This window comes from Myxocyprinus asiaticus, chromosome 46, assembly GCF_019703515.2.
Source record: "Myxocyprinus asiaticus isolate MX2 ecotype Aquarium Trade chromosome 46, UBuf_Myxa_2, whole genome shotgun sequence".
In the NCBI taxonomy this organism is placed as follows: Eukaryota; Metazoa; Chordata; class Actinopteri; order Cypriniformes; family Catostomidae; genus Myxocyprinus; species Myxocyprinus asiaticus.
In genome coordinates this window covers 30,456,765-30,483,064 of record NC_059389.1, presented here as the reverse complement: position 1 = coordinate 30,483,064, position 26,300 = coordinate 30,456,765, and the positions used below count along the sequence as shown (strand labels likewise).

General features: G+C 38.0%; 1 protein-coding gene across 4 annotated transcripts in view; it reads right to left on the bottom strand.

Moving 5' to 3' along the window:
• Window positions 1-7,985: 7,985 nt before the first annotated feature.
• Window positions 7,986-26,300, bottom strand: part of LOC127435765 (NEDD4-like E3 ubiquitin-protein ligase WWP2) — a 62,486-nt gene continuing 44,171 nt past the window's right edge. For 3 of the 4 annotated variants that reach the window (XM_051689442.1, XM_051689443.1, XM_051689445.1), the window contains 13 exons: window positions 24,671-24,752; window positions 23,307-23,435; window positions 22,593-22,671; window positions 22,431-22,502; window positions 19,461-19,553; window positions 17,844-17,999; window positions 13,658-13,791; window positions 13,234-13,374; window positions 12,750-12,870; window positions 10,351-10,455; window positions 10,168-10,264; window positions 9,729-9,801; window positions 7,986-9,642 (listed from right to left, as the gene is read on the bottom strand). In XM_051689442.1, coding sequence (XP_051545402.1) covers window positions 9,543-9,642; window positions 9,729-9,801; window positions 10,168-10,264; window positions 10,351-10,455; window positions 12,750-12,870; window positions 13,234-13,374; window positions 13,658-13,791; window positions 17,844-17,999; window positions 19,461-19,553; window positions 22,431-22,502; window positions 22,593-22,671; window positions 23,307-23,435; window positions 24,671-24,752 — 1,382 coding nt within the window. In that variant the 3' untranslated portion in view covers window positions 7,986-9,542. The remainder of the gene's footprint in view (window positions 9,643-9,728; window positions 9,802-10,167; window positions 10,265-10,350; window positions 10,456-12,749; window positions 12,871-13,233; window positions 13,375-13,657; window positions 13,792-17,843; window positions 18,000-19,460; window positions 19,554-22,430; window positions 22,503-22,592; window positions 22,672-23,306; window positions 23,436-24,670; window positions 24,753-26,300) is intronic. The other variant, XM_051689444.1, reaches the window with a different exon arrangement.

Here is a 26,300-nt window from a genome sequence, read left to right as displayed (position 1 = left end):
CAATACTCACTACTCTTGAGTACTTTTAAATGAGCTACTCTTTTACTCTTACTTGAGTAGTTTTTAGGACAGGTACTTTTACTCTAATCAAACTACATTTTTTAAGAAGTAACAGTACTTTTACTTGAGTATTATTTTTCAGTACTCTTTCCACTCCTGACTGTAGTTAAGAATTACATTATTGTACAATTGTATAATGATGTGCCTTTATTGTCCAGAAGATGGTGTCAATGTATTAGTTTTGATATTAATCCAAAACATTTTCTGAACTGGTTTAAACTGTTTATGAAAAGTTTAATATACAGTTCGGTGTAAAATGTTAGGCATTTCTGAGAAATGCTGTAAAGTGTGGAGTTTTCAAAAATAATGCCACAAATAGCTTTTATTTATCAGTTTCATACAAAGTGCAGTAAACATAAAAAATCTCAATCAAAATTTGGTGTGACATTCCTTTGCCTTAAAAACTACACCAATTCTCCTAGGTACACTTACACAAAGTTTTTCAACAGTGTTGGCAAGTAGGCTGTTCCAAGCATCATGAAGAACTTGACACAGTTCTTCTATGGATTTAGGTTGCCTTAATTGCTTAATTCTCTTCATATAATCCCAGATTTACTGTATGGCTTCTTGTTCTTCTATTCAATTCTGTGTGCAAAAGATGTTAATATCTAAAATTGATATTTCCTACTGACACACTAAAGCAAAAGACAGAAAATAACCATCTTAAGACAAATGTTTGTGAACCATCTCATGTGCCCGAGACTTTTGCACAGTACTGTAAATGTAAACAATAATAAAAACATGTTTATTATTGGGAGGAAAACAGAAATATTCATCAGAAAATGGGGGTATACATGAATATGTTTTACAGACAAAACTTCGGAGGCTCAGAAGAAAGAGATCCAGGAGAAGGAAAGTCTGACCAAGAAACTGTGAAAGAAGGTTCTAAATGCTCTCTTAAAGCTGCACATGACATCACCTGGAGATTCTCTAGATTTCCTGGAAAAAGAGACTGACTATATAAAGAATGATGGATTGATAGACTATTTGAGATGTATAATTATCAACATGAATACTGGTGTCTGTGCGAATAACAATAATCAACAATTTATTCATTTGGAGTGTTTTGTATGGAGTGTGAACATTGTACAATAGGCAGAACCTGCAATTTGAAAATCTTGAAATTAATGTATGGATTCAGATGGGAAAAATGTATTTGTATTTTAAATGTTATTTTATGTACCTTTACCCTGCAATTCATTCACCCACTGCTTATGTATACAGCCTATATACAGAGATGTGATGCCATGTACAGTATTCAATATGCTTAGAATATAAAAACATGAGGCAGTGAAAATGCATCCAGTGTTCACAAGACCTCTCTCTCCACCAGAAGATATCCATATATCAGAGTTCTGACTGATATACAAAACCAATCAACATCAACAGTTTATGTTAACTCACACTCTCCTACCAGCCCAAGAGTCAGCAGGGGGAATACAGAAGGAGGCAGGAGATGAAGTGATGGTAAAAATGAGCAGAGTTTATTGAATAATCTTAATTGCATCTTTCCCAATGCTCAGTCTGACTTTGTATGACCAGCACAAATTCAACAAGAGTTACTATACCATGCAGTCAATGGAGAATTACTTCTTCACAACATTGTCCCATGACATTGAAGACCTTGAAATTGAAACTCTTTATCTCTAACTTGTGAGACAATATAGCACACAAAATAAAATTAAACAATTTGACAAATAACAATATAAAAAATGAGTAAAAAAATTATATTAAAATGATATATGTATGAATAAAATAATATGAAAAAATAGAAAGACATAAATTAAGACTTTATATATATGTATGTACAGTATGTTTGCTCTCTTTAAGTAACATTCACACGGGCAGACTGGCCGTCGGGAGCACCGGGCGTTTTCCCGCTGGGCCGCTGGGTAATTTTGGCCGTTCCATTGCTGTGCAAGCACTGGCCCGTCCTACAGGCGATATAGGCAGCCGCCCTGGACTCCGACATGCCCGTGCAGACCCCATTACAGAGTGAATATTCTAAAAACTATGTTAGGTAAAGCCAGTTCAATTGCTTTTATTTTGGGAAAACTGAAATTACTTTTAGTTAGAAACTACTTACACATCGTAGCATATTTCTGCATATTCGCTTTTTACTGTGTACCTCACTTGGACCTCATTATTTGACCAATCAAAGACAACATATTAAGTATAAGATGAGCTCTGAATAATCACAAAATGACAAATAACTGCAAGTTAGAACAAATACAATAACAGCAGCATATATAAAATCTGCAAACAGTAAAGCTATGAGCAGTACATAGTCATTTGCATAATTTATTCATACCGCAGGGAGCTAAAGTGCAGCTTGCTGAATAATGCTCACGCCAGATACAAATGCAGAAAATAAGTAATGAAAAATATTACTTTGTGGCTGTTTGAGTCTTTGAGGCTTACTTTGTTTAAAGCATAGCAGAAACAGCACTTGTCAAAGCATAGGGCTTTTCACTTTTTCTCAAGCATAATCTGGGGAATTAAAACACTGCAGATATAAAGACGCAACAAACTCACATAGAGTGAAAATATGAGCAATTAATCTGCAAAATATCTGAAAAGATCTATACTTTAAGAGGTATGTTTATTTTGTTTTAATATATTTATTTTTGTTTATATTTACAGTCATGTGAAAAAGAAAGTACACCCTCCTTGAATTCTATAGTTTTACGTATCAAGACATAATAAAAATCATCTGGTCCTTAGCAGGTCTTAAAATTAGGTAAATACAACCTCAGATGAACAACAACACATGACATATTACACCGTCATGATTTATTTAACAAAAATAAAGCCAAAATGGAGAAGCCATGTGTGAAAAACTAAGAACACCCTTACTGCTTCCATAGGAATTAAGAGGCTAAGTAGTAGTAAGGTGCTGCTAATCAAATGCCCTATATGTACATATTCTGGCCAACTTTCATTGATAAAAAAATAAAATAAAAATAAAAATAAAAACATTTACACATTTATGTGAGTGATGACAATGCTTAAAATTTCATGTCAGTTGTGTCCTGCTGTGTGACACTTTCTTCATCTAACTATTTTAAAGAACATTTTATGATCTTGTATAGCTATATATACACGTATAATATATTATTATTATACTTGTTTCCACAACCTCATATTAACTAAGACAATAGTTTATTTACATTTCTAGAAAAAAGTTGAAAGGTGATTAAGATCTTTAAAAACTGAAGAAATGCTGACTTGTCACAGCACATAAAATACACACTTTCTCTTTTATTTTCATGTATATTTTAACCTACGTTAACATACGTAGTATGTTGGGGAAAAAAAATAAAAAAAATTCAGACATGTTATTTGTATGAGCTATAAAGTGCTTATTTTTAGTGCTTTCTCTAAAAATATCCACATCACATTTACAGTGATTTTATATGTTTTAAAGTTATGACAATTTTTGCACTGTGGGGCCCGTTGTCACGACTAGCAGTAAATAGAAATGTAAAATTGAATTTTTTTTTTCAACATGAAAACTTTAAACTGAGCCGGAAAATGAAATCAATGAGCTGGTGTGTTATGGTGTGGTGTGTTGTGGGCCGGGATTGGTTGGCCGCTCTGGGCCAGAAAGTCCAGGGCCACTTTTTAGTCCCAGTCCGCCCCTATTCACACACACACACGTTAATGTATGAAAATATAACTTTAGATCCTTCTGTCATGGAATGTGGTGAGTAAGTTTCTTTAAAAATTAACAGAGAAAGTCATGAACCTTTTTTATATCAGTTCATCACTCAGAATGATTTAGCCTACAACACCTTTCTCTAAATGCTTATTGAGGGAAGTACAGCAGGATGCAGGAAAAATGGTTGAGTATTGTTTTAGGTATAAAATATCTACATCTAGTGCCTTTATTGTCCATTTATAGTATTTAAACAACAGCTTGGCTCCTTACCTAGTTAAAAACCAGCTAATTTCAAGATGTTGACGTGACATCAGGTCGTCACGTGGGTCACCCGCTGTGTAAGATGCTCAAAGCACAAGACGTTTGGTCAGATGTTCGGTTAGACGTTCAGTCGGTCGGTCGGACACTGGGTTTTGGCATGGAGTTCCTGCCAAAGGGCAGACATTGACACGCTTCACTGAGCCGTGTTACATACCGTGTTGCAATACGTGTTAGCGAAATTGAACACGAATCACTCCATTGCAATATGTGAATGATGTGTGACGTCTGCCTAGGCTTCACTGACACACGTGGTTTACGTGACGTCTGCATCATGTCTACATCTCGTCTGCGTCTTGAATATAATGGAATAAATGGTAGAACCTTAAAAGAAAATCAATACATTGAGTGACACGTTCAGTGAGACGAGTGTGTGATGCAAAATCATAATTTTGAGCTAAATCATCTTTTGTTCCTCATTTGCATAAAGCAGAGAAATTTCAAAAATGTTGATGCTCTCGACCACCCTCAATGCTTTCTCCACGCCGCTGTCAATTCTACAATCCACCTCGAGAGCGTGGCGCTCAACTTCCATAGGAATGCATTGAAAATGCTCGCTCACCTTCACTCACAACGTGCCAGTGGAAATGTACAGCTTGCAGTTTCTGCTGAATTCAGTGCTTTAATAACAAACGGACTTCAAATGATGATTGCATGCATTCATTGTGACAATACTGTGGCTGGATGGAAAAAGCACAATAAATCACCAGTTTTTACGTTGGGCATTTGGAAATAAAGTTTGCTTCTTTCTGACTGTAATCATGCATATTTATGATGATTAGATTGACAGTGAACTGAAAATAATCACAGAATGAATTTGAAATTGCATACTACATACTGTTACTATTTCTGCCATAGACTGATGTGGCAGAAGCAGTAAAAGCAGTATGGGAAGTATAGGATTGCGAAGACATCCAACATTCGCTGAAACACACCCCAAAGTGACCACTCTCTGGCGTTGAGAGCAGCCTTGAGCTGAGTTTTTCAGCGCCAGTGGAAACATACGGTTAAGCAGAGAAATTTCAAAATTTTCAATGCTTTCTCCTCACTGCTCTCAATCCCACAATCCACCTCGAGAGCGTGGCACTCAACTTTCATAGGAATGGTTTGAAAGCACTCACTCACAACACACCAGTGTGGAAATGCTCCGCTCAAAGCCGCTCTCAACGCCAGCGAATGTGGGCCGTCTTCACAACTGCATGCTTCCCATACTACTTTTACTGCTTCTTCCACATCAGGCAGAAAGAGTAAGAGCAGTATGTAGTATGCCATTTCAAACTCAGCCAATGACTGTTTACAGTTCACGGTCAAAATAATCCTCATAAAATGCGTGATTACAGTCAGAAAGATGCAAAGCTTTTTCCAAAAGCCCAATATAAGAAAATATTTTTCATTTTTCATCCAGCCACAGCAGGGGCATAGCCATTATTTTAAAAGTGAGGGGGACGGAATGTTTGGAGCAAGACGAACATAAGTATACAAGATTATACAGTACTGTGCAAAAGTCATAAGATGTTTCACAAAAGCATTTGCCTTAAGATGGTTATTTATATCTTCAGCTTTAGTGTATCAATAGGAAATATAAATGTTAGACTCCCAAACATTCCTTTTGTAAATAGAAATTATTAGAATAGAAGAACAGGGCACTCTGTAAGAGATGTCATGTCCCCCACGGAGCCCCCCACTGAACATCGTGTCAGTCTGAGATTACATAAAGAGACAGAAGCAATTGAGACAGTCTAAATAGATAGAAGAACTGTGGTGAATTCTCCAAGAAGCTTGGAACATCCTATCTGCCAACAACCAAGAAAAACTGTGTCCAGGTGTACCTAGGAGAATTGGTGCTGTTTTAAAGGCAAAGGTGGTCACATCGAATATTGATTTTAGTATTTTTGTTTACTGGACATTGTATGACATTAAGTGATAAACGAAAACTATTTATTTCATTATTTTTGAAGACATCCTTACTATGCAAAATTTTTCACAAGTGCCTAAAAATTTGCACAGTACTGTGTGTGTGTGTGTGTGTGTGTGTGTGTGTGTGTGTGTGTGTATATATATATATATATATATATATATATATATATATATATATATATATATATATATATATATATATACACACACACACACACACACACACACACACACACACACACACACACACTGATCAGCCACAACATTAAATGCACCTGCCTAATATTGTGTGGGTCCCCCTCGTGCCGCCAAAACAGCGCCAACCCGCATCTCAGAATAGCATTCTGAGATGATATTCTGCTCACTACAATTGTACAGAGTGGTTATCTGAGTTACTGTAGACTTTGTCAGTTCGAACCAGTCTGGCCATTCTCTGTTGACCTCTCTCATCAACAACAAGGTGTTTCCATCAACAGAATTGCAGCTCACTGGATGTTTTTTATTTTTGGCACCATTGGCATGGTAAATTCTAGAGACTGTTGTGTGTGAAAATCCCAGAAATACTCAAACCAGCCCATCTGGCACCAACAATCATGCCACGGTCGAAATCACTGAGATCACATTTTTCCCCATTCTGATGGTTGAGGTGAACATTAACTGAATCTCCTGACCCGTATCTGCATGATTTTATGCACTGCCACCACATGATTAGCTGATTAGATAATCGCATGGATGATTGTTGGTGCCAGATGGGCTGGTTTGAGTATTTCTGTAACTAGCAAACAATCAGTAGGCTACTAATGTATTATATATATATATATATATATATATAATGATAATTCTGTGGAGACTTAGAAGCATGGAGAAAAAAAAAAATATTCCTCTTTCCTTAATTTTACCTGACATTATTGCCGTGAAAGAGTCACACAATCGTCAAAGTGGGTAAATGAACTGGTAAGCTGTAATGTTGTCACCCACTTTGATCCAGTGTTGGATTAAAAACGCAAAATAATTCGCGTGTAAGCGCGAGTGCCGATTGCGTGCGTAATTAAGCTTATACCGCTTTTAGATGCGAGCTATAATACCATAATAATATCATAGATCATCAAAAACATCAACAGATGCCAAATGGAAACTTACATTTCTTGATGTCACAGTAAAAATATGAGTGAAGAGTATTTTTCAACGTTGAGTTCGTGACCAATGACAGTTGACCGAGAACCAGCTAGGGTGAGTGACGTAGTAGACATGGAAACGACGCTACATGACGAGGTCATGTGGTAGGTGGTTGAGCAGCTGTCCTCTCTTAAAAGATTGATCAGTGATTTTTAACGTTTGCATTTACACATATACACACTTACTTTATGAAACACATCACGTAAACATATTTGTCCCGTGAAAAAGTGCGGGGGACGAAGTTTGGTTTTATTGACAATGGGGAGACATGTCCCCCCGCATATTAACCACTATATTTTCACAATGAATGCAAGCAGTCTACATTTGTTAAGTCTGTTTGAAGTCTCACTTTTGCTCACCCAGCCACAGTATTGTCACAATGAATGCGTGCAATCATCATTTGAAGCCCGTTTGTGATTAAAGCAATGAATTCAGCAGAAACTGCAGCATTTCCTTCGTATGTTGAAGTGCTTATGACAGACCTCACTGCTTTCAGCTCACAGTGATTGGCTCCCGCCCGGCGTTTTTCGTTCCACATTTGAATAAAGCGGAGGAATTTCAACATTTCTGATGCTTCTCTGAGCCGCTGTCTAGCCTACATTCCACCTCGAGAGTGCTCAACTTTCATAGGAATGAAGTGAAAACGCTCGCTCACCTTCGCTCAACGCGCCAGTGGAAATGTACGGTAAAGTTTCTCACTTCAGAATCGCATTTAAACAGCCTTGTGTTGCCGTCTACAGAAGGACACCTGGCTTATGTGCATCTCAAGCTCTAGAAACGCTGCTCACCTTTGACTTCAAGACGACAGCAAAACGCTTCTATGCTATAAGAAAAAGAGTCATAAATTCTCACCTTGGCTAATTTCTTTCTCTTTATTCTTATGACACAATAACCACACAATTTATATATATATATATATATATTTCGTTGCGAACAAAAAGATGTGGCAATTTGCAGTTTAGTTTTTTTTGTTTTGCCCTTTGTTTTTATTAATAATGTTTTTAAGAATTAGACGCTTTTCCATGATTGCCGTTTTTTTTATGCTATAATGAACAAACGTTTACTGTTCATTTTACTTGATTGTATCATTATTATATTACATATTATGCACGAGTCCATCGTGTTCCAGCGTAAAATAAACACCGAAATGAGATGACCGGATTTTTTTCCAATTTGTCTGATAAACTTTCTAATTCCTGGACATGTTGGCCAGCACCACAATTTCTTAGAGGAAACTCTGATCCACCCAGTAGTTCATTACAATAATCTCATCTTGAGGTCATGAATGCATGAATTAGTTTTTCAGCATCAGCAACAGAGCATGTGTCATAACAGCAATATTTCTGAGGTGGAAGAATGTTGTTCTACAAACATTGGAAATGTGATTTTCAAAGGACAGATTGGTATCAAACATCACCCAAGTTCTTAACTGTAGATGACATAACAGTACATCCATCGAGAGTCAAATTATATTTTAGTGTCTTATTTTTTTTTTTAGAGGTTTTTGGTCCAATAATTAATACCTCTGTTTTGTCAGAATTTAGTAGAAGGAAATTTCTGTCTATCCGATCTTTGATTTATACACTCTGCTTAGAGAATTGGGATATTCAACCAGGTATTGAAGAAATATAAAGCTGAGTATAGTTGGCATAACAGTATTTGAACATCTGCAAGAGTTTTGTTTCTGCTAATATTCTACAAATTTCAAATGTTTTCATAAAAAAAAAAATATATATATAAAAAATTATAAAGAAAAAAGCTGATTTTGTGCAATAACCAGTGTGTTCACATTCCATCACTGGATTTTATTTAAACTATGTACACCTTAAAATGGCATGTCACAAAGTAAAAATAAATTCACTTCTGATCAACCTTAAAACAATTATTTTCTCTCTCATTTGTCTCATGTACACATACTGATATGATGCATTGAGCTCTGTTTACATCTGCAAATGAACTATCATAATAGTTTCATGATGATCATTGTTTTGGATTCTGCAAAAGGGAGTTTGAAAGTCTCCTCACATCACAGTAAAATCAGTCCCATTTTAAATAAGACAGTTCAGGGAATTCATTTTAATTGCATTGAAAATATAAGCAATTACATTTAATGCGGTGAATTGTGTTATCATTTGCATTGTTTAGTCTGCATAGAAATGTATGGTGAAATTTGAACTGTAAATTTAGATGTATTATTCCCTGAAATGCCTAAATGAAATATTATATTTGAACTACTCATAGGATCATATCATAAATCGGCTGTTGGTCCATCGGTGACCCTGAACTTTTAAACTGTAATTCAATTGCTGTTCTCTTCAGTAGTTCATCAGTTCAGTCCACATTAGTGGTATTAATGTAATGCCAAGTCAAATAATCTATGATACTGCTTAAATTATCATCTTGGTCCTGTTCACTCTTGTCCAAATCCCTCCGTTTCCTCGATAGCAAAAAGAAGTTTCTCTCGCAGTTGCTCTAGGTTCTTATAGGGTGGCAAATCCAGTCGATTGAAGCTATAAAATGAAGGCAGAAGGGATAAATAAGTAACTTCTAAGAAAACAGTTATTTTGTACCATCATCTGATGAAAAAAATCCTCACCAGGTGTGACTTCTAGGCAGCCATGTCTCCTTCCCCACTTTGTCTATGCAGAACTTTTGTGGCCCGTTACTTCCTTAAAAATGTAAAAGAGAAATAAATACTTGAAAAAATGATAAAAACGTAACTTTATACTATAAAGCACTCTCTAACAATGAATGATTGGAGCCATTTACATTTCTAAACATTGATAGTGTACAATGTGGACAAATGATTTATTATTTTCACATTTCAAGTTTTCCTCTCTGTTATTAATACTGTTCAGCTCACTGGCCAAGTAACTGCAAAACCAGTAAATCAATACCACAAAGAAAAATCAGGTAAAAAGTTCTTCATATCTTGATTTAATGCAGTTATTTTACGCTGATGTATTTATCTCTCGTGTCTGTGGTTTATAGACAATGTAACTGTACAAGGAAAGTTGATGCATAAATCTACCCACCTATAAGTTCAGCAAAACCCCCAACAGGCAATCGACATGTTCCTGTGACAAACTGAAGCAGACGAATTCTCTTTTCATTGTCCATTTCCTTCACGACCTATGTCACACATGATGATACATAATAAGAGAGGGTAGATATGAAGTGATCACACAAACACACATGTGCTTTAGTGTATAAATTACCTGCCAGAACCAGTGGATCTGTTTGCTGTTTTTGGTGTAATGCCGATAGATGGTGTTCTTCTGCCAATCATTCAGATCGATCTCCTGCATCCCACACAACATCAACTGCAGAAGAACCAATCACACATCATTATACAGAATATATATTCTGACCATACACAACAGATGCTTTGAAAAGCGGAATACTGCTCCTCAAACATGACCTAACATCAAATATAACTTGATGATTCTTTCCATAGAAACATCCCCCACCAAAATGTATCATACTAGTTTCAAAATAGCCAGAGTGCTGATTAGAACCAAGAAATATGATCATATTAGCCCCATTTTATCATCATTACATTGGCTACCAGTTAAATTTCGTATTAATTTTAAAATTCTGTTAACTACATACAAAGCTTTGAATGGTCTAGCTCCACAGTACTTAAGTGACCTTCTGTCATGCTATATTCCATCACGTTCATTACAATCGCAAAACTCTGGCCTGTTAATAGTTCCTAGAATATCAAAAATAAAAAGAGGTGGTAGATTTTTTTTCCTATTTGGCTCCTAAACTATGGAATAGTCTCCCTAACACTGTTCGGGATGCAGACACACTCACTCAGTTTAAGTCTAGACTAAAGACTCATCTATTTAGCCAGGCATACACCTAATTTATCCTTCAACTCACAATTAGGGTGCTTTAGTTAGGTCTGCCGGAAACCAGAAACATTTATCATGATCTATAACTCTGCAATAAATTGAATGGCATATAAATTAATATTATTATATTTGTTTCCCTGTCTCAACCTCAGATTTCATATTCTTCATCCTGCTTTGTGTCAGACTCCACTGCTACGTGTCACTGAGTGATGACGACAAATTACAGCCAGTGCTAGCCAGACATCACTTCAGTCTTTTACGATGGACTTCAGAGGATGAACTGTTGCCAACTCCAATTGTAACACATTGGATACTTCAAATGCTACTGCCTGAACCTTGGACTTAGGATAGACCTCACCGAAATGACCTGCCGGTTGAACTGCGATGCACCTCATTGATCTCTGCCTGCATCACCTTTGTCTATTGATGGACTACACTCTTGAAATGGAATACGTAGACTATCAATTAATTGGCAACAAAAGCCTTCATCAGCCAACTAACAAAGGACAATGAATCTATGTGAACTTCTGCAGTTAATCCAGGATGAACTTCAAAGACATTAGTCATTAATCTTACAGTTCATACAAATCTTTGTTTAAACACTGGCCCTTAACACTTACTTAGTTTACTCATTTTAAACCATGACCTGCACTGCACATAAATAACTAATATCAGCATTATATTCATGCTGGTTAGCCAGAGGGGAACTGGCCACAACAGTGAGCCTGGTTTCTCCCAAGATTATTTTTCTCCATTAACCAACATCTTATGGAGTTTTGTGTTCCTTGCCACAGTCGCCTTCGGCTTGCTCAATGGGATTCTAAATACAATTATTTAAAAAAATTTTTTTACTTTTTTTACACAATTTACAGTCATATTTCATCAAACTACACAATGATAACTCTAAGACATAATAGATATTACAGTTTCATTTTCTGTTAATGCATGATTTTTTCCTGTGTTGTTAAAAGCACTATACAAATAAAAATGATGACTTTTAAAGGATAGATTGAAATAGCTTATTACTTTTTCATTGCGTCTCTTTAACAAACGTTTCCTAATTTTTTAAGAGTGTTAAAGAGAATTTCACTATTCTCTGTCCCCTACCCAGACTTTTTAACTTCCCCTCTATAATAAATGTATTGTACAAAATGTGTTAATTCTACTTTGCACTTTCTAATGAATTTATAAAATCACATTTCCAAATTAATTAGCTATTTATATGAACAATCTGTTCTTTAATGATAACAAAGAACTGCTGAGAATCTTATTTGTATAAATTCAAAGTTAATTAACTGCTAGCTAACTGTTGTGCTAGCAAGTTTAAGTCTTAACCTTTTCTCCAAAAACTGAGAATATATCATTACCATCACACACAATTTGAGAAATCCACACTATCACACATTATACTAAAATCCACTTGAGGGTTTATTAAGGGCATTATCAGATCTTTATTACAGGACTTGGTGATAAACATTCAGCTGGAACATAGTTTGAAGAAAGTTAATTTTTCAAGATTAAAGAGTCAAAAGTCCCTTAAATAGAAGAATTACAGAAGGGTGCCAAGGGTGACTTGGCCTGAATTTACCATGCAGTCCAAACACAGTTATTTAAAGCTGTTTATTCAATGATGTCACTGATGCTTTGTGTCTTTGTATAGATGAGAGTTATTTTCTACTGTTAAGTGTTTATAAATGTAGCATGTCACGTCCTTGTTAGGAGATATTTTTGTTTGCTAAAAATACAGCAACACCCACCTCCAACTCTTTCTCATCAAAATACCGCAGCCACTCCAACGGTACGACCTCATTGAAGCCATCCAAGAAAGCCTTTGTTTGCTCCTCCACGCCCCGTGTGAACCGCCAATCAGTAAGCAGACTGCAGGAGAAACATGCAATGAGTTTAAATGACTGTCTTAAACAAACAACTCTCAATTTAGAAGAAAATCTCCTGGCTTAACATCTTAAATTTAGTTCTGTTTTTCGTAGAATGCTATCATTTGGGATTAGAACACTTTGAATATAGTGCATGAGTCATACGGACTACTTTTACAATAGTTTTATGGTGTTTTTTTTTGTTATTTGGAGCTTAAAACTGTCATCAAAAAGAGTGGCAGGATTTTCTTTTTGAAACAACATGAGGGTGAGTAAATAGTGACAGAATTTTCATGTGACAACCCATTAAATGGCCAATAGAATAATCACTAATATAACTTATTATGTGAGGATGGGGCTGAAGTACCTGATATACTCCTCTTTATTGTCCTGAGTGACCAGCTCATTTTCTCCATCGTTCTTCAGCTGGTGTGTCGTCACTTTACCCAGAATCTCCATGTCTTGAGCGAAGTACAGCTCTACACCACATTCTTCCAGATCATTCTCTCTGTGAACATCAGGGTGAATATAACGAGTGTTGTAGTATTGAGTCGTATTGTCAGTATCGAGCGCCGCAGTATTGATACTCTACAGTATTAAGTGATGTAGTATAAATTCCCTGCAGTATCGATACGTTGCAGTATTAAGTGATGCAGTATTGATACTCTGCAGTACCAAGTGCTGCAATACTTAAACTGCGCATTGGAGTGCTGCAGTATTGATACTCTGCAATATTAAGTGATGCAGTATTGATAATCTGCAGTTTTGAGCACTGCAGTATTGATACTTACTTGACCCACATGATGGAATTGTAAAACTCAGGGTCAATGGACTCCAGGTCTTTCAGGGTGGGTTTCTTGTTGAGCATGCGCTTGTAGAAGGGTAGAGTGAAGCCAGTGTCAATAAACTTCCCATGATACAATGCCTGCAGAAACAATTACAAGTCAAAGGTCATAAAAACAAACACTGAACTACATCATCAAACATTCCTGTGAGCCAAATGAACGCAGTTTAGCTTTGTTCTGTGGTTCTGTAAATTCTCTTTCACCATATATATAGACTTAAGAAACACACACTGCAGACTGATGTTGCTTTAAAGAGGCAGCAGACTGTTTAATGTAATAGCACAGAACTCTGGGAATGATCTCCAAAAACAACACAGAAACCCTCAGAAGAACAGTCTGTTCAAAGCGGACACAGAACAGCAGAAACAAGAGCTGTGGATGAATGTGTACACAGGATAGAGAAGCTCTATGATGCATGTTTGAGAATGTTAAAGAATTAGTTCACCATACAATGGAAATTTTGTCATTATTTACGCATCCTCATGTCGCTCAAAACCTGTAAACGGAGAACAAATTTTGAAGAATCTTTATATGTGGCTGTCAATCTCCAAAAAGGACAAAAAAGAAAACACCATAAAAGCACAATAAATGTAGATCATATTAGCTCCCACTCTATATTCCAAGTCTTTTGAAGTCATACGATAGCTGTGTGGCGAAAAGAATGAAATTGAAGTCGTTATTCAAGATGTTATTGATAATCGTTGCCTCCACTGAGACGCTACAATTTAATTGTAGTTCACGTTCAGATACAGAAGGGTGCGTTGAGCCTGGTATGATGTCAGTTTGAATATGCAGAATGGAGATTTGAGAGCTGCAGTGAAAGAAAAGTTTATCAGTGAATAGCAAAAAAAAAAAAATTACTGTATGACTTCAGAAGACTTGGAATGTAATGCACAGGTCTTTTGGACCACTTCTCTGATACTTTTATGGTGCTTTTTTTAACTTCTTAAATCTTAAACATTTGTGGTCATTACGATCAGAATCAGAATGAGCTTAATTGCCAAGTGTTCTCACGTACACAAGAAATTTTTTGGGTGATAGGAGAAACAAGCACACAGAACATTATAGTGAGACAAAATACAAAACAAGGTAAGAGTATAAATAGACATACAAAAAATATGACATAGAATGGCGTATGTACATGTGCAAGTGGTAATGTATGTGCAAGGTAGGGGTATGCACAGTTATTAATAATTAATTAAATATGTGAATTATATTGTTCATGTGGAAAATGGTCTGAGGGTAAAAACTGTTCTTGTGCCTGAATGTCCTGGTACTTAGTGCTCTGTGGCGTCGGTCAGAGGGCAACAGTTAAAAGAGGAAGTGGGCAGGGTGTGTGGGGTCCAGAGTGATTCTACCTGCACGTTTCTTCACTCTGGAGATGTACAGGTCTTGGAGGGTGGGCAGGGGGCACCAATAATCCTCTCAGCAGTCCTGACTGTCCGTTGTAGTTTCTCAATGATGGCCGAGTAGAACTGTGTAAGCAGCTCCTGTGGCAGGTTGAACTTCCTCAACTGGTGAAGGAAGTACAACCTCTGCTGAGCCTTCTTCACAATGAAGTCATGAGAGATGGTAGAGCCCAGGAACCTGAATGACTCCACTGCTAACACTGTGCTGTTCAGGATGGTTTTGGGGGGGGGGGGGGGTGGTTGCGGGGGTATTTCTCCTGTTGTCCACTATTATCTAAACTTTATTGAGCGTGTTCAGCTCAAGGTTGATGTGACCGCACCAGACAGCCAGCTGATCAACCTTCCATCTGTATGCAGACTCGTCACCGTCATTGAGGAGGCCAATGACCGTGGTGTTGTCTGCAAACTTCAAGAGCTTGACAGAGGGATCCTTTGCTGTGCAGTCATTCGTGTACAGGGAGAAGAGCAGTGGAGAGAGAACGCATCCCTGAGGAGCACCAGTGCTAACAGTGAGGGTCCCGGATGTGAGTTTCCCCAGTCTCACTAGCTGCTGCCTATCTGTCAGAAAGCTGGTGATCCATAGACAGATTGGGGTGGACACGGAGAGCTGGGTCAGTTTGGTTGAGAGAAGATCAGGCATGATGGTATTGAAGGCTGAACTGTAGTCCACAAATAGGATCCTTGCATAAGTTCCAGGTCTGTCAAGGTGTTGCAGGATATAATGCAGTCCCATATTGACAGCATCATCCACAGACCTGTTTGCTCAGTAAGCAAACTGAAGGGGGTCTAGCAAGGGTCCAGTGATGTACTTCAGGTAGGCCAAAACCAGTCTCTCAAACAACTTCATGACCACAGACGTGAGAGCAACAGGTCTGTAGTCATTAAGTCCTGTGATTTTGTTTTTTTGGGGGACTGAATTGATGGTGGAGAGTTTAAAGCAGCAGGGAACTTCACACTGCTCCAGTGATCTATTGAAGATCTGTGTGAAGATGGGGGCCTGTTGGTGAGCACAGATTTTCAGAAAGGCAGGTGAAACACCATCTGGGCCTGAAGCTTTCCTAGGAGGTGGATTCCAGGAGGTGTTGGTGTGTGTGTGTGTGTGAAGTGAAGATCAGAGTGGGGAGGGGTGTGAGACTGGGCTTTTCAAAACTGCAGTAAAACACATTCAGGTCATCAGCCATTTGTTGATTCTCTACAGAGTGAGGGGGTGGTGTCTTGTACTTGGTGATGCAGGATTGTTGGCTGAAAACTGGTTTTTCAGCTTTTCAGGAAAAGCTTCTTTTAGCCACTCTGATTTCCTTAGTCAGTGTGTTTCTGGCCTGGTTGTACAATATTTTTATCCCCACTTCTGTAAGCATCCTCTTTGGCATGACGAAGCTGTCTGAGTTTTCCTGTAAACCATGGTTTATCGTTATTGAATGATAAAAATGTCCTAGTAGGGATGCACATTTCCTCACTGAAACTGATATATGTCACAATATCTGTGACCTCATCCAGGTCTGTGGCTGCAGCTTCAAAAACACTCCAATCAGTGCAAAGCAGGCTTGTAGTTCCAGCTCTGCTTCATTGCTCCATCTCTTTACAGTCCTTACTACAGGCTTAGCTGATTTTAGTTTCTGCTTGTAGGTCAGGAGAAGATGAACCAGACTGTGATCAGAGTTCTAAAGCTGCTCAAGGGACAGAGTGATATGCATTCTTTCCAGTGATGTAGCAGTGGTCCAATATTTTTCTATCTCTGGTGGGGTATGTGATGTGTTGTTTGTATTTTGGCAGTTCATGGGTCAGGTTAGCTTTATTAAAATCTCCCAGAATAATGATAAGAGAGTCTGTGTTGTTGCTCCATGTCTGTGATGTGATCATCCAGCTGTTGCAATGGTGGGTTCACGCATGCTTGTGGCGGGATGTACACACCGACCAGAATAAACGAGGAAAACTCCTGTGGTGATTAAAAAGGGTTACAGTTGATGAAGAGCGCTTCTAAATTAGGACAGCACATCTTCTTCAACGCTGTTACATCTGTACACCAACTTTCGTTGATGTAAAAACATGTTTCACCGCCTCTCATTTTCCCCGATGATTCCGCAACACAATCTGCCCTGAACAGCTGGAAGCCTGGCAGATTTAACATGCTGTCCGGGATGGCTTCAATCAACCAATTTTCCATGAAACACAGAATAGCGGAGTTAGAGAAGTAATTATTTGTTTGAGTGAGCAGAAGCGGTATATCCGTTTTGTTGGTGAGGGAGCGGACAATCGCCAGATGAATACTCAGCAGCAGAGTCCTAAAGCAGTGTTGACGAAGCTTCACAAGCGCGCTGGCTGGCTTCCCTTCGCTTGCGTCTCTTGGAGCACTTGTAGAACACCGCTGTGCCTCCAACTAAGATGTCTAATAAAATGCATGAATAATCAAACACCGGCAAAAAATTACCAGGTATGCTCTGCCGAATATTCAGCAGTTCATCCCTGGTGAAACTGATTGGGAAAGAGTGACAAAAAAAACATGACAAACAAACAAAAGTAACAAAAACACTAGAGAGCTCCACACCGAAACAGCCAATCTTGTTATAATGTATCTGTTGTCGTATTGAAAAGACAGTTTGAAAGATGTTTGAAAACAATGTTTTTTTTCTCAATCCACTCAGTGGCACTAGTAACACAGCAATTACACACTTAAGCTTTGAGTATAACAGGTTTGAGTAGTGAAACTACTCAAGCGTTCTCACCATGGCAATGAAGCGTCCAATGAAGCGGAAGTATGTGAGGTGGTCAGGGTTGATGGAGGAGGCTGGGTTTATCTGCAGACAGTAGTTGTTTTTACCAGCGTACTCAAACAAACAATACATAGGGTTCAACACCTCATGAGAGAGCAAAAAAAACCACTCCCTACAGACAGAAAGAGAGAGAGACAGAGAAAGACATACATACATAGCAGACATACATGCATACAAACAGACATACATACACACAGACAGACAGAAAGAATGGAGGCAGAGGGGAAACAAGAAAAACAATGTCAGTACCTCATCATTATAACAGAAGTTAAAGGCAACAATAAACTGCACAGAGAGACTCAAAGGTCATATAATATTCCTACTTTTCCTTTACAGACACATAAGGAAAAACCATTTAATCCTCAATGTAGGCATGTTGCCAAATTAAGTAAAAATCAAAACTGGTCTAGAAAACATTCTTTGTTAACAAACAAATTGTTAGCTACATTTGTATTTGACATCTTCAGGAAAGGGGTGTATTTAAATTGTTTTAACTTGAATAGTAAATTAATTTCTAAAAAGACACCCGCCAGACAAAACATTTCACAAAATAATTTAAACATCATTGTAATAAACTATCAATTTCAGAAGCACTGACAAACTTCAGAAGCATTTTCTCTGCAAAACAAAATATAATAAGAAACATTACAAACAGACAGACAAAATTAATTACTGGGAAATAATATATACAAGTTCACAGAAATCACATTAAGCTAATGAAAACACTGAAAACCAAGAACATCAAATTTAATTGTAAAATGCTTAATCATCTTTTTGTGGCATAGAAAACAGTAAAATAGATAGATATGTAATTTTTAAAATCAAGGAAAAGCTTTTTTTATTTTTATAAAGGCATTTGATATGGCTTATACAGTATGTGTGATGTAAACATCTGGCATTAATTTATTATTCAGATTTATATCACACCCTGTTTAACAATACACACTGAATACATAGATTAAATTAATAAATTAAACACCAAGTATTTATGCTTCATGATGAAATTATTACCTGGTGTAAATTGTCCTGTTGCAATGAGAATGAGATAAAATCCCTTCTAATAAACAACCATTTAGTTTTGACCAAATTGTTTGAAGTCAAGTGACATTGGCTGTAATAAAGGAATGAAGGTGTGACATAAAGCCATGAAGATGGAAATGAAAATGTAGACAGATTCACCACCACACACAAACACACAGCAAACTATAACCACACGAACAGAACCCAGCCCTTGACCTTTGACCACAGGGTGTTTGGAGAGAAGGTGAAGGGGCAAACAGAGCACATGACTGGGGGTTTGGGGTGAGGGTGGGGGGCTTGTGACACCACAGGACGATGCAGACACCCCCACACATCCCGTCCGTGGTTCTACCCTGTGGTAGAACAGCATGATGTAACCTACCATAGGGTAAAACCACTGACGCAACGCAGGAGACACACAGACACAGAGTGACGAGTATGAGGAGCTCCAGACACCAAACGAGCAGAAATACACCAACACCTCCCAGAAACAAAAAACTTTCTGTGACCGATATTAACATGAGAGATGATACAGGCATTCAGTAACACTTGCCTGGCAATGCCTCCATAATCTAGCCCCTCCTCTCCTCTCATGATGATGTACAGCCTCCGACGCAGATCATACGGCTTCATATTCATGATCTGACAGGAAACATGGTCATATTTCAGATTATTTTATAATCTACATTTAGCATGATTATGGAACTAAATGTGATTGAAACTTTTAAAAATGATGAAAAAGTAACAAAAAAGGAAAAGAAGAGAAAGGAACCTTCAAAAAAGCTCTTTCACCTTCAGATATCATTGTTCAGATGTTTAAAGCAATTAAATAATACCTCATTTCATTTAATAAAGGTAAAAACTACACATAACTATAGCTGACACTCTGAATTGTATCACAAGCTTTGGCGGGAAAAATTTGCATATTAACTATCACAGCTTTCTAAATCACACAAAACTGTCACAGCTAGATAACACAACTGCTAACACTTTAAGAACAAATTTTGAAACGTTCCAAGTATTTGACCTGTAATACACACTCTTTATTAGGTACACCTGTACACCTAATTATTTATGCAATTATCTAATCAACCAATTGTGTCGCAGCAGTGCAATGCATAAAATCATGCAGATATGGGTCAGGAGCTTCAGTTAATGTTCACATCAACCATCAGAATGGGGAAAAAATATGATCTCAGTGATTTCAAGCGTGGCATGATTTTTGGTGCCAGACAGGCTGGTTTGAGTATTTCTGTAACTGCGGATCTCCTGGGATTTTCACGCACAACAGTCTCTAGAGCAGAGATTCAGACGAAAGAACAATTCAGTCTTGACCGAGATCTAAATCTTTGTGCTAGTTACCTGCCACCTGGCTAAGTGATTGTGTAAGTATATGTGTATAAAAAGCTTGGTGTGAATGGCCCTTTAATGTACCGTGTTAAATAAACGATACATATGAACAAGCAAAAAGACAGCTAGTATTTATACCCTTAACCTATATATATATATATATATATATATATATATATATATATATGAGCCAAAACATCATGACCACCTGCCTAATATGCTGTTAGTCCTCTGCGTGCAACCAAAACAGCACAGACCTGCCGAGGCACAGACCTGCCGAGGTGTTCTGTGGATCGGACTTATTGGTCCAGCACATCCCACAGATGCTCAATCGGATTGAGATTTGGGGAATTTGGAGGACAGGGCAACACCTTGAAGTCTTCATTATGTTCCTCAAACCATTCCCAAACAATGTGTGAAGTGTGGCATGGCGCATTTTCCTTCTGAAAGAGGTCACTGCCATCAGGGAATGACATTGCCATGAAGGGGTGTACCTGGTCTGCAACGATGTTTAGGTAGGTGGCACGTGTCAAATTGACGTCCACATGAATGGCTGGACACAGGGTTTACCAGCAGAACATTGCCCAGAGCATCACACTCCCTCCACCGGCTTGTTGTCTTCCCACAGTGCATCCTGGTACCATCACTTCCCCAGGTAAACGGCGCACACAGTCATCCGCGTGATGTAAAAGAAAACGGGACTCATCGGACAAGGAAATCTTCTTCCAATGCTCCAAGGTCCAGTTCTGACACTCGTGTCCCCATTGTAGGTGCTTTCGATGGTGGACAGGGGTCATCATGGGCACTCTGTTGCTACAAGCCCCATACGCAGCAGGGTGCGATGCACTGTGTGTTGTGACACATTCCTCCCGTAACCATCATTACAATTTTCTGTGACTTGCGCCACAGTAGACCTTCTGACAGTTCAGACCAGACAGGACAGCCTTTATTGTCCTCACGCTTCGATGAGCCTTTAACACCCTGTCGCCGGATTGTGGTTTGTCCCTCCTTGGACCACTGTCGGTAGGTACTCACCACTGCTGACCTGGAGCACCCCACAAGACTTGCCGTTTCAGAGATGCTCTGACCCAGTTGTCTGGCCATAACAATTTGGCCCTTGTCAAAGTCGCTCAGGTCTTTACTCCTGCTTATTTCTTCTGCATTCAACACACTGACTACGAGAACTGATTGTTCGCTTACTATCTACCCAGAACTTGACATGGGGCCTTGTTAGGAGATAAAGTCATTCGCTTCACCTGTGAGTGGTCATTGTTTTGGCTCATCTGTGTATACATACTGAATGTAAAAATATTCACACACAAATACTGGACTTCTATCACTCAGCTTCAAAATGAACAGTTCATCTTATCTCCTAATATTTATATCAAAGGGCACTCGATTGATGAACCCTGAACTATTGTATTTTTTTGACAGAAGATCTCATACTCATACTTGCCCAGTTATGAAGAGACTTTTTTGACTGTTTAGGATTTTTTTTCTTCTTCTTCTGTTTCAAAGTACAGAAGATGTTTTACAACATACAAATGTTTTATAACTCCCCCCCACAATTTTTTTTTTTTTTGGGATTATATCATAGCCGTACTGACTATAGACACAATGTAAGTTATTATTTTCCAGACCTTTGCTGGGAAGGAAATGTCGAGACCAGACCTCTTGGAACTTTAATTGATTACCCCTGCTCTAGAATTTACTCAGAATGGTGCCAAAAACAAAAAACATCCAGTGAGTGGCAGTTCTGTGGACAGAAACGCCTTGTTGATGAGAGAGGTCAACGGAGAATGGCCAGACTGGCTCGAGTTGACAGAAAGGCTACGATAACTCAGATAACCGCTCTGTACAATTGTGGTGAGAAGAATACAAACTCAGAATGCACAACATGTACACCCTTATGGCGCATGGGCTAAAACAGCAGAAGACCACGTTGGGTTCCACTTCTGTCAGCCAAGAACAGAAAGCAGAGGCTGCAGTGGTGATCTGAGATGCTATTCTGCTGTACAGCAAATTCTGTTTTATAACTACACAGTTAAATATTATGTTGTTGGTAATTAAACGTTTTTTAAAATTCATGTCAATTATGTCAAAATTATGACACTATATGTGACCACATCGTATTTGTAGTGTAAATGCTCATGCGAAGCACCTACTTACCTGCTGAAATGAGTCTTCAAACAGAGTCTGTCGTGAAACAGAGATCTTCACATGACTGGGCAGAGCGTTCGACTGCATACAGACACAAACAGACTAAGCTGCTGCATAATCATTAGAAAATGCTGCAAAAGAATGAGAATGCGAGCGATTCACTTGACTCACATGACACAAGAAGCGAAACTGGTGATATTTCCACCTGAAGCTCCGGTCGTATGCGCCTGGAGAGCCGCCCTGCCGCGAACTGCACAGGAAGAGCCAGAAAATAAAAAGCTTGAGAACATCATGATGTCATTTTCTACATGAGCTCCAGATAGTGGTATGAACATTACCCTCAATAAAAACCAAACAGACGCAGTGAATGTCACACTGAATGTAACGAATGGCAGAATACAGTCAGAGATTATGCATATTCCATAAACAGTTGAAAATAACATGTTAAAGAGTTTAAAAAGATACGTAGAAAAGACAGGAGTTAAAGTGAGCCCAGCTAAGCATTTACATCAGAAACAGTATAAGATGGATACATGTTATTTTTCAAGTTGTTCTGTTCAGCTGCACAGCTGTGTTAATAAAAGCTGACTCATTTCACTATACTCAAGAGATTTGTGCGCATGTCCTGTATATCTGTAACATTCATCAGATAAACAGACTGCTGAAACTACAGAGTGCAAATCTGAGCGATGAGAAACATATGAGACAACAAAAAGGTGAATTTAAAATAAATAGGATATCGGGAGAAACAAAGAAAGAAAGAAAGAAAAAACATCAAATTCCACTTCTATCTGTCTATCTGTCTGTGTCTATCTCTGTCGCAGTGTAAACCTTAATTTCATATTCCAAGTATGTGATCTAAGTTATAGCGTGTGTGATTTTTACCCTGACTCAAAGCCTGGTCGAGGGTCTTTAAAGGTGGTGGTGCGAGAATTGTGGTCCACAAAGTATCGCACCCCCTCTGCGGTGTACTTCATCTCCCAGCCGGGTGGCAGGGGCGGCTCCTGAATCATCCTGCAACATGGGGAGTGAGTAAGAGCAGCGCACCCTGCTGGATGCTACACACATATCACCTGAACTGAGCTGAGCGTTATTGAACATGACCCGATAGCATATAACTGTCTGTAAAATCTACAACACAATGAGAAAATGCAAAAATAAACATGTTACAAATTAAAAAAAAGAAATGATTTGCATATTAAGTGAATGAGATTGTTTATAACATGTTCCTCTGGTGATATTCATTTGGTGGTCTATCGCAATCTTTAAGAGTGTATCAAGTAATCTATTAGAAATATCAATCTCTATATATCTTCTTAAGTAGGTCCAGTGTTGGGGAGTAGCTATCTATACACAGCAGCACTACTAAGGTTACTAAGTTTGAAATCAGTAGCACAACAGATTTTTGACTTAAAAGTTTTGATTTAAAGTCTGGTCCATATTGCAGATTAAGCCAAGTGCACAATACAAGACTTAAGGTCATCGGCCTGTACACACTTAAGACTCAGGAGCAAATTCACTAAACAGTTTTTGCACGTGTCATTTCAGTGCAAAACCTGCATCTTTCTCACTAACCATCTGCAGTCTAGTTTAACCAGGCACAGTCTTGAGTATTTAAATTAAGTCACTGTTATTCCTTTCTGTGCAAACACACCTTCTTCTTATAAACATTAGGCTCACTGTAGATTAAGCTTATTCACAAAACTCTGTGCTATTTGTGCGATTGACATCGCACTATAATCGCCACAGAAAAGCATGCGGTAAACTGAATTTTATTTAAAAGAGACGCTTGTGAACATTTTCTATTGATCATGGCAGCAGTAATTCATCAAATAATGATTAAATTATGCTGAAGAGTATTATAACTTAACATTCTCGTCCGGTGTGAGACCACCTTTAGTTTATGTGTTCCAGTTAAATGACATCAAACTAATTATGTATGTGTTTGTGCCACATTATACAGCTGTTTCATACAGCCGTTTTGTAAAGTAATCTTATAGTAACAAAAATGAAACATATTGCCCCTTTATGTGGCTTCAAAGTAGTTAGCAGCATTTGATAATTCCTCAGAATGATCGCTTGAATTAAGTTTAACAAAATTTTGAGTAGCGTACAGTTTCAGTTACTAGCTGCAGATATGTACCCTGCATACTGTTACTTTGCCAAGACAAACACTATTTAACATACATGCTACACTGGAATCTGTAGATAATGTGCTATGGGCTGTATGTGTCATGTGACTGTATTACCCTTGGGTTCGAGGGTCCTCCCACTGTGTAGTTCGAGTGTTGTGATTGACGTAGTACACTCTGCCATTGTCCTGACGTTTCTCTAAGGGAAGAAGACACATTTACTTAGTACATGAAAGATATTTTTATTTTTACAGAAAAGAGCTGCGTGAACATTCTTCAACAATTAATTTTGTGGTCCACAGAAAATATATTGACGGCTTTACATGGGTGAGTAAATGAGGGTGAAATAGAATTTTTATATTCCTTTAAATGTTATATTTTTCAATACGTAATGTAGAATTATCACCTTTTGTTCTACCTACAGACTGATGGATAAGAGAGTGTAAAATGTGCCAGGGTTGTTTGAAACTGCCATGTTGGTGTGGTATCTCAATAGTACACGCTCTAAAATACCTTCCTACAATTCACTGCAGGTTTTTGACTGGGTTTAACTGAAAGAGTGAGAAAACAACGAGAATTTCAGGACAAATGCTGATACACATGAAACAACCTGAACGATTGAAAGAGCAAAAAATACGAGAAAATCTGTTGGCTTTTGAAAAACTCAAAAAACCATCCATATGTCATGGGTAAGCAGTGTGGTTGTGTGTCTGGTCCCCCTCACCCCCTCAATCTCTATATTGAGCGTGTGGTTGAGCTCTCTCTGTCTCACATCTTGTTCTCATTAACAGTCATTTGTGCAGCACACAGTAGCCCTCACATTACAGCGCTCAGCACTGCTCTCTTCTGCTGCTTCCTCTTTAACCCTCTCGCCTCCACCACACCATCACAGCTCTTTACCCATTTCAACACTGTGTTGAAAGTTGGCTTGTACAAAAAAGTGCAACTTTTGAACCCACTTAGAGAAAAATAAAGGAAAAATCGTTGGTTTGTTTATTTCTTTCTCTCTATGGGAGTAGAAGTAGTACCTTTCTGTTGGAGCCAAGTCATACATTATCTTACGATTTCGCACTTCTTGTATAAATTATTACGAGTTATCATGAGATTGTGTTGAAGAAACCGAATAACTCTGTGTAATGAAGTGTTTAAATGGGGCTTTTTAAGATTTTTACTGCAACGCAAGACTTTGTGATCTAAATATCAGTGTATACGAGAGAGAAAAAGTGAATACTACGTGTCTCGAAGAGCTCTATGAATGAATGAGCTCCTAAAATTGGCGCACACACACACACACACACACACACACACACACACACACACACACACACACACACACACAAAAGATTCTCCAAATTCTCCAATAATACTTTCTGGATATTGTTTTTTTTCTTCCAACGATAAGAATACAGCTTGTTTTTCTAAACATATATGTAATGGCATTGTTGGGTGCTATTTTAAGAGACCCACCAAATGGTAGATCTTGAATAAAGCAGTAAGCCATAAGAGTTTGTACGTTACAGTAATTTTACAACAGGTAAGATGTGCTCTTAGACGAGTCACAAAAAGGAGTGCTTAAAGTTGTAGGTGGGTAAAATCACTGTAACACATGGACTTGAGTGGCTTATTGCTTTTATAAAATGGCAACAACACTATGATAAAAATATTCAATAAACAAATTAATTATGATAATAATCAGAACAAACAATTCTTTCTGCAAATAATATAGTTTATTATTTTAAATGTTGGC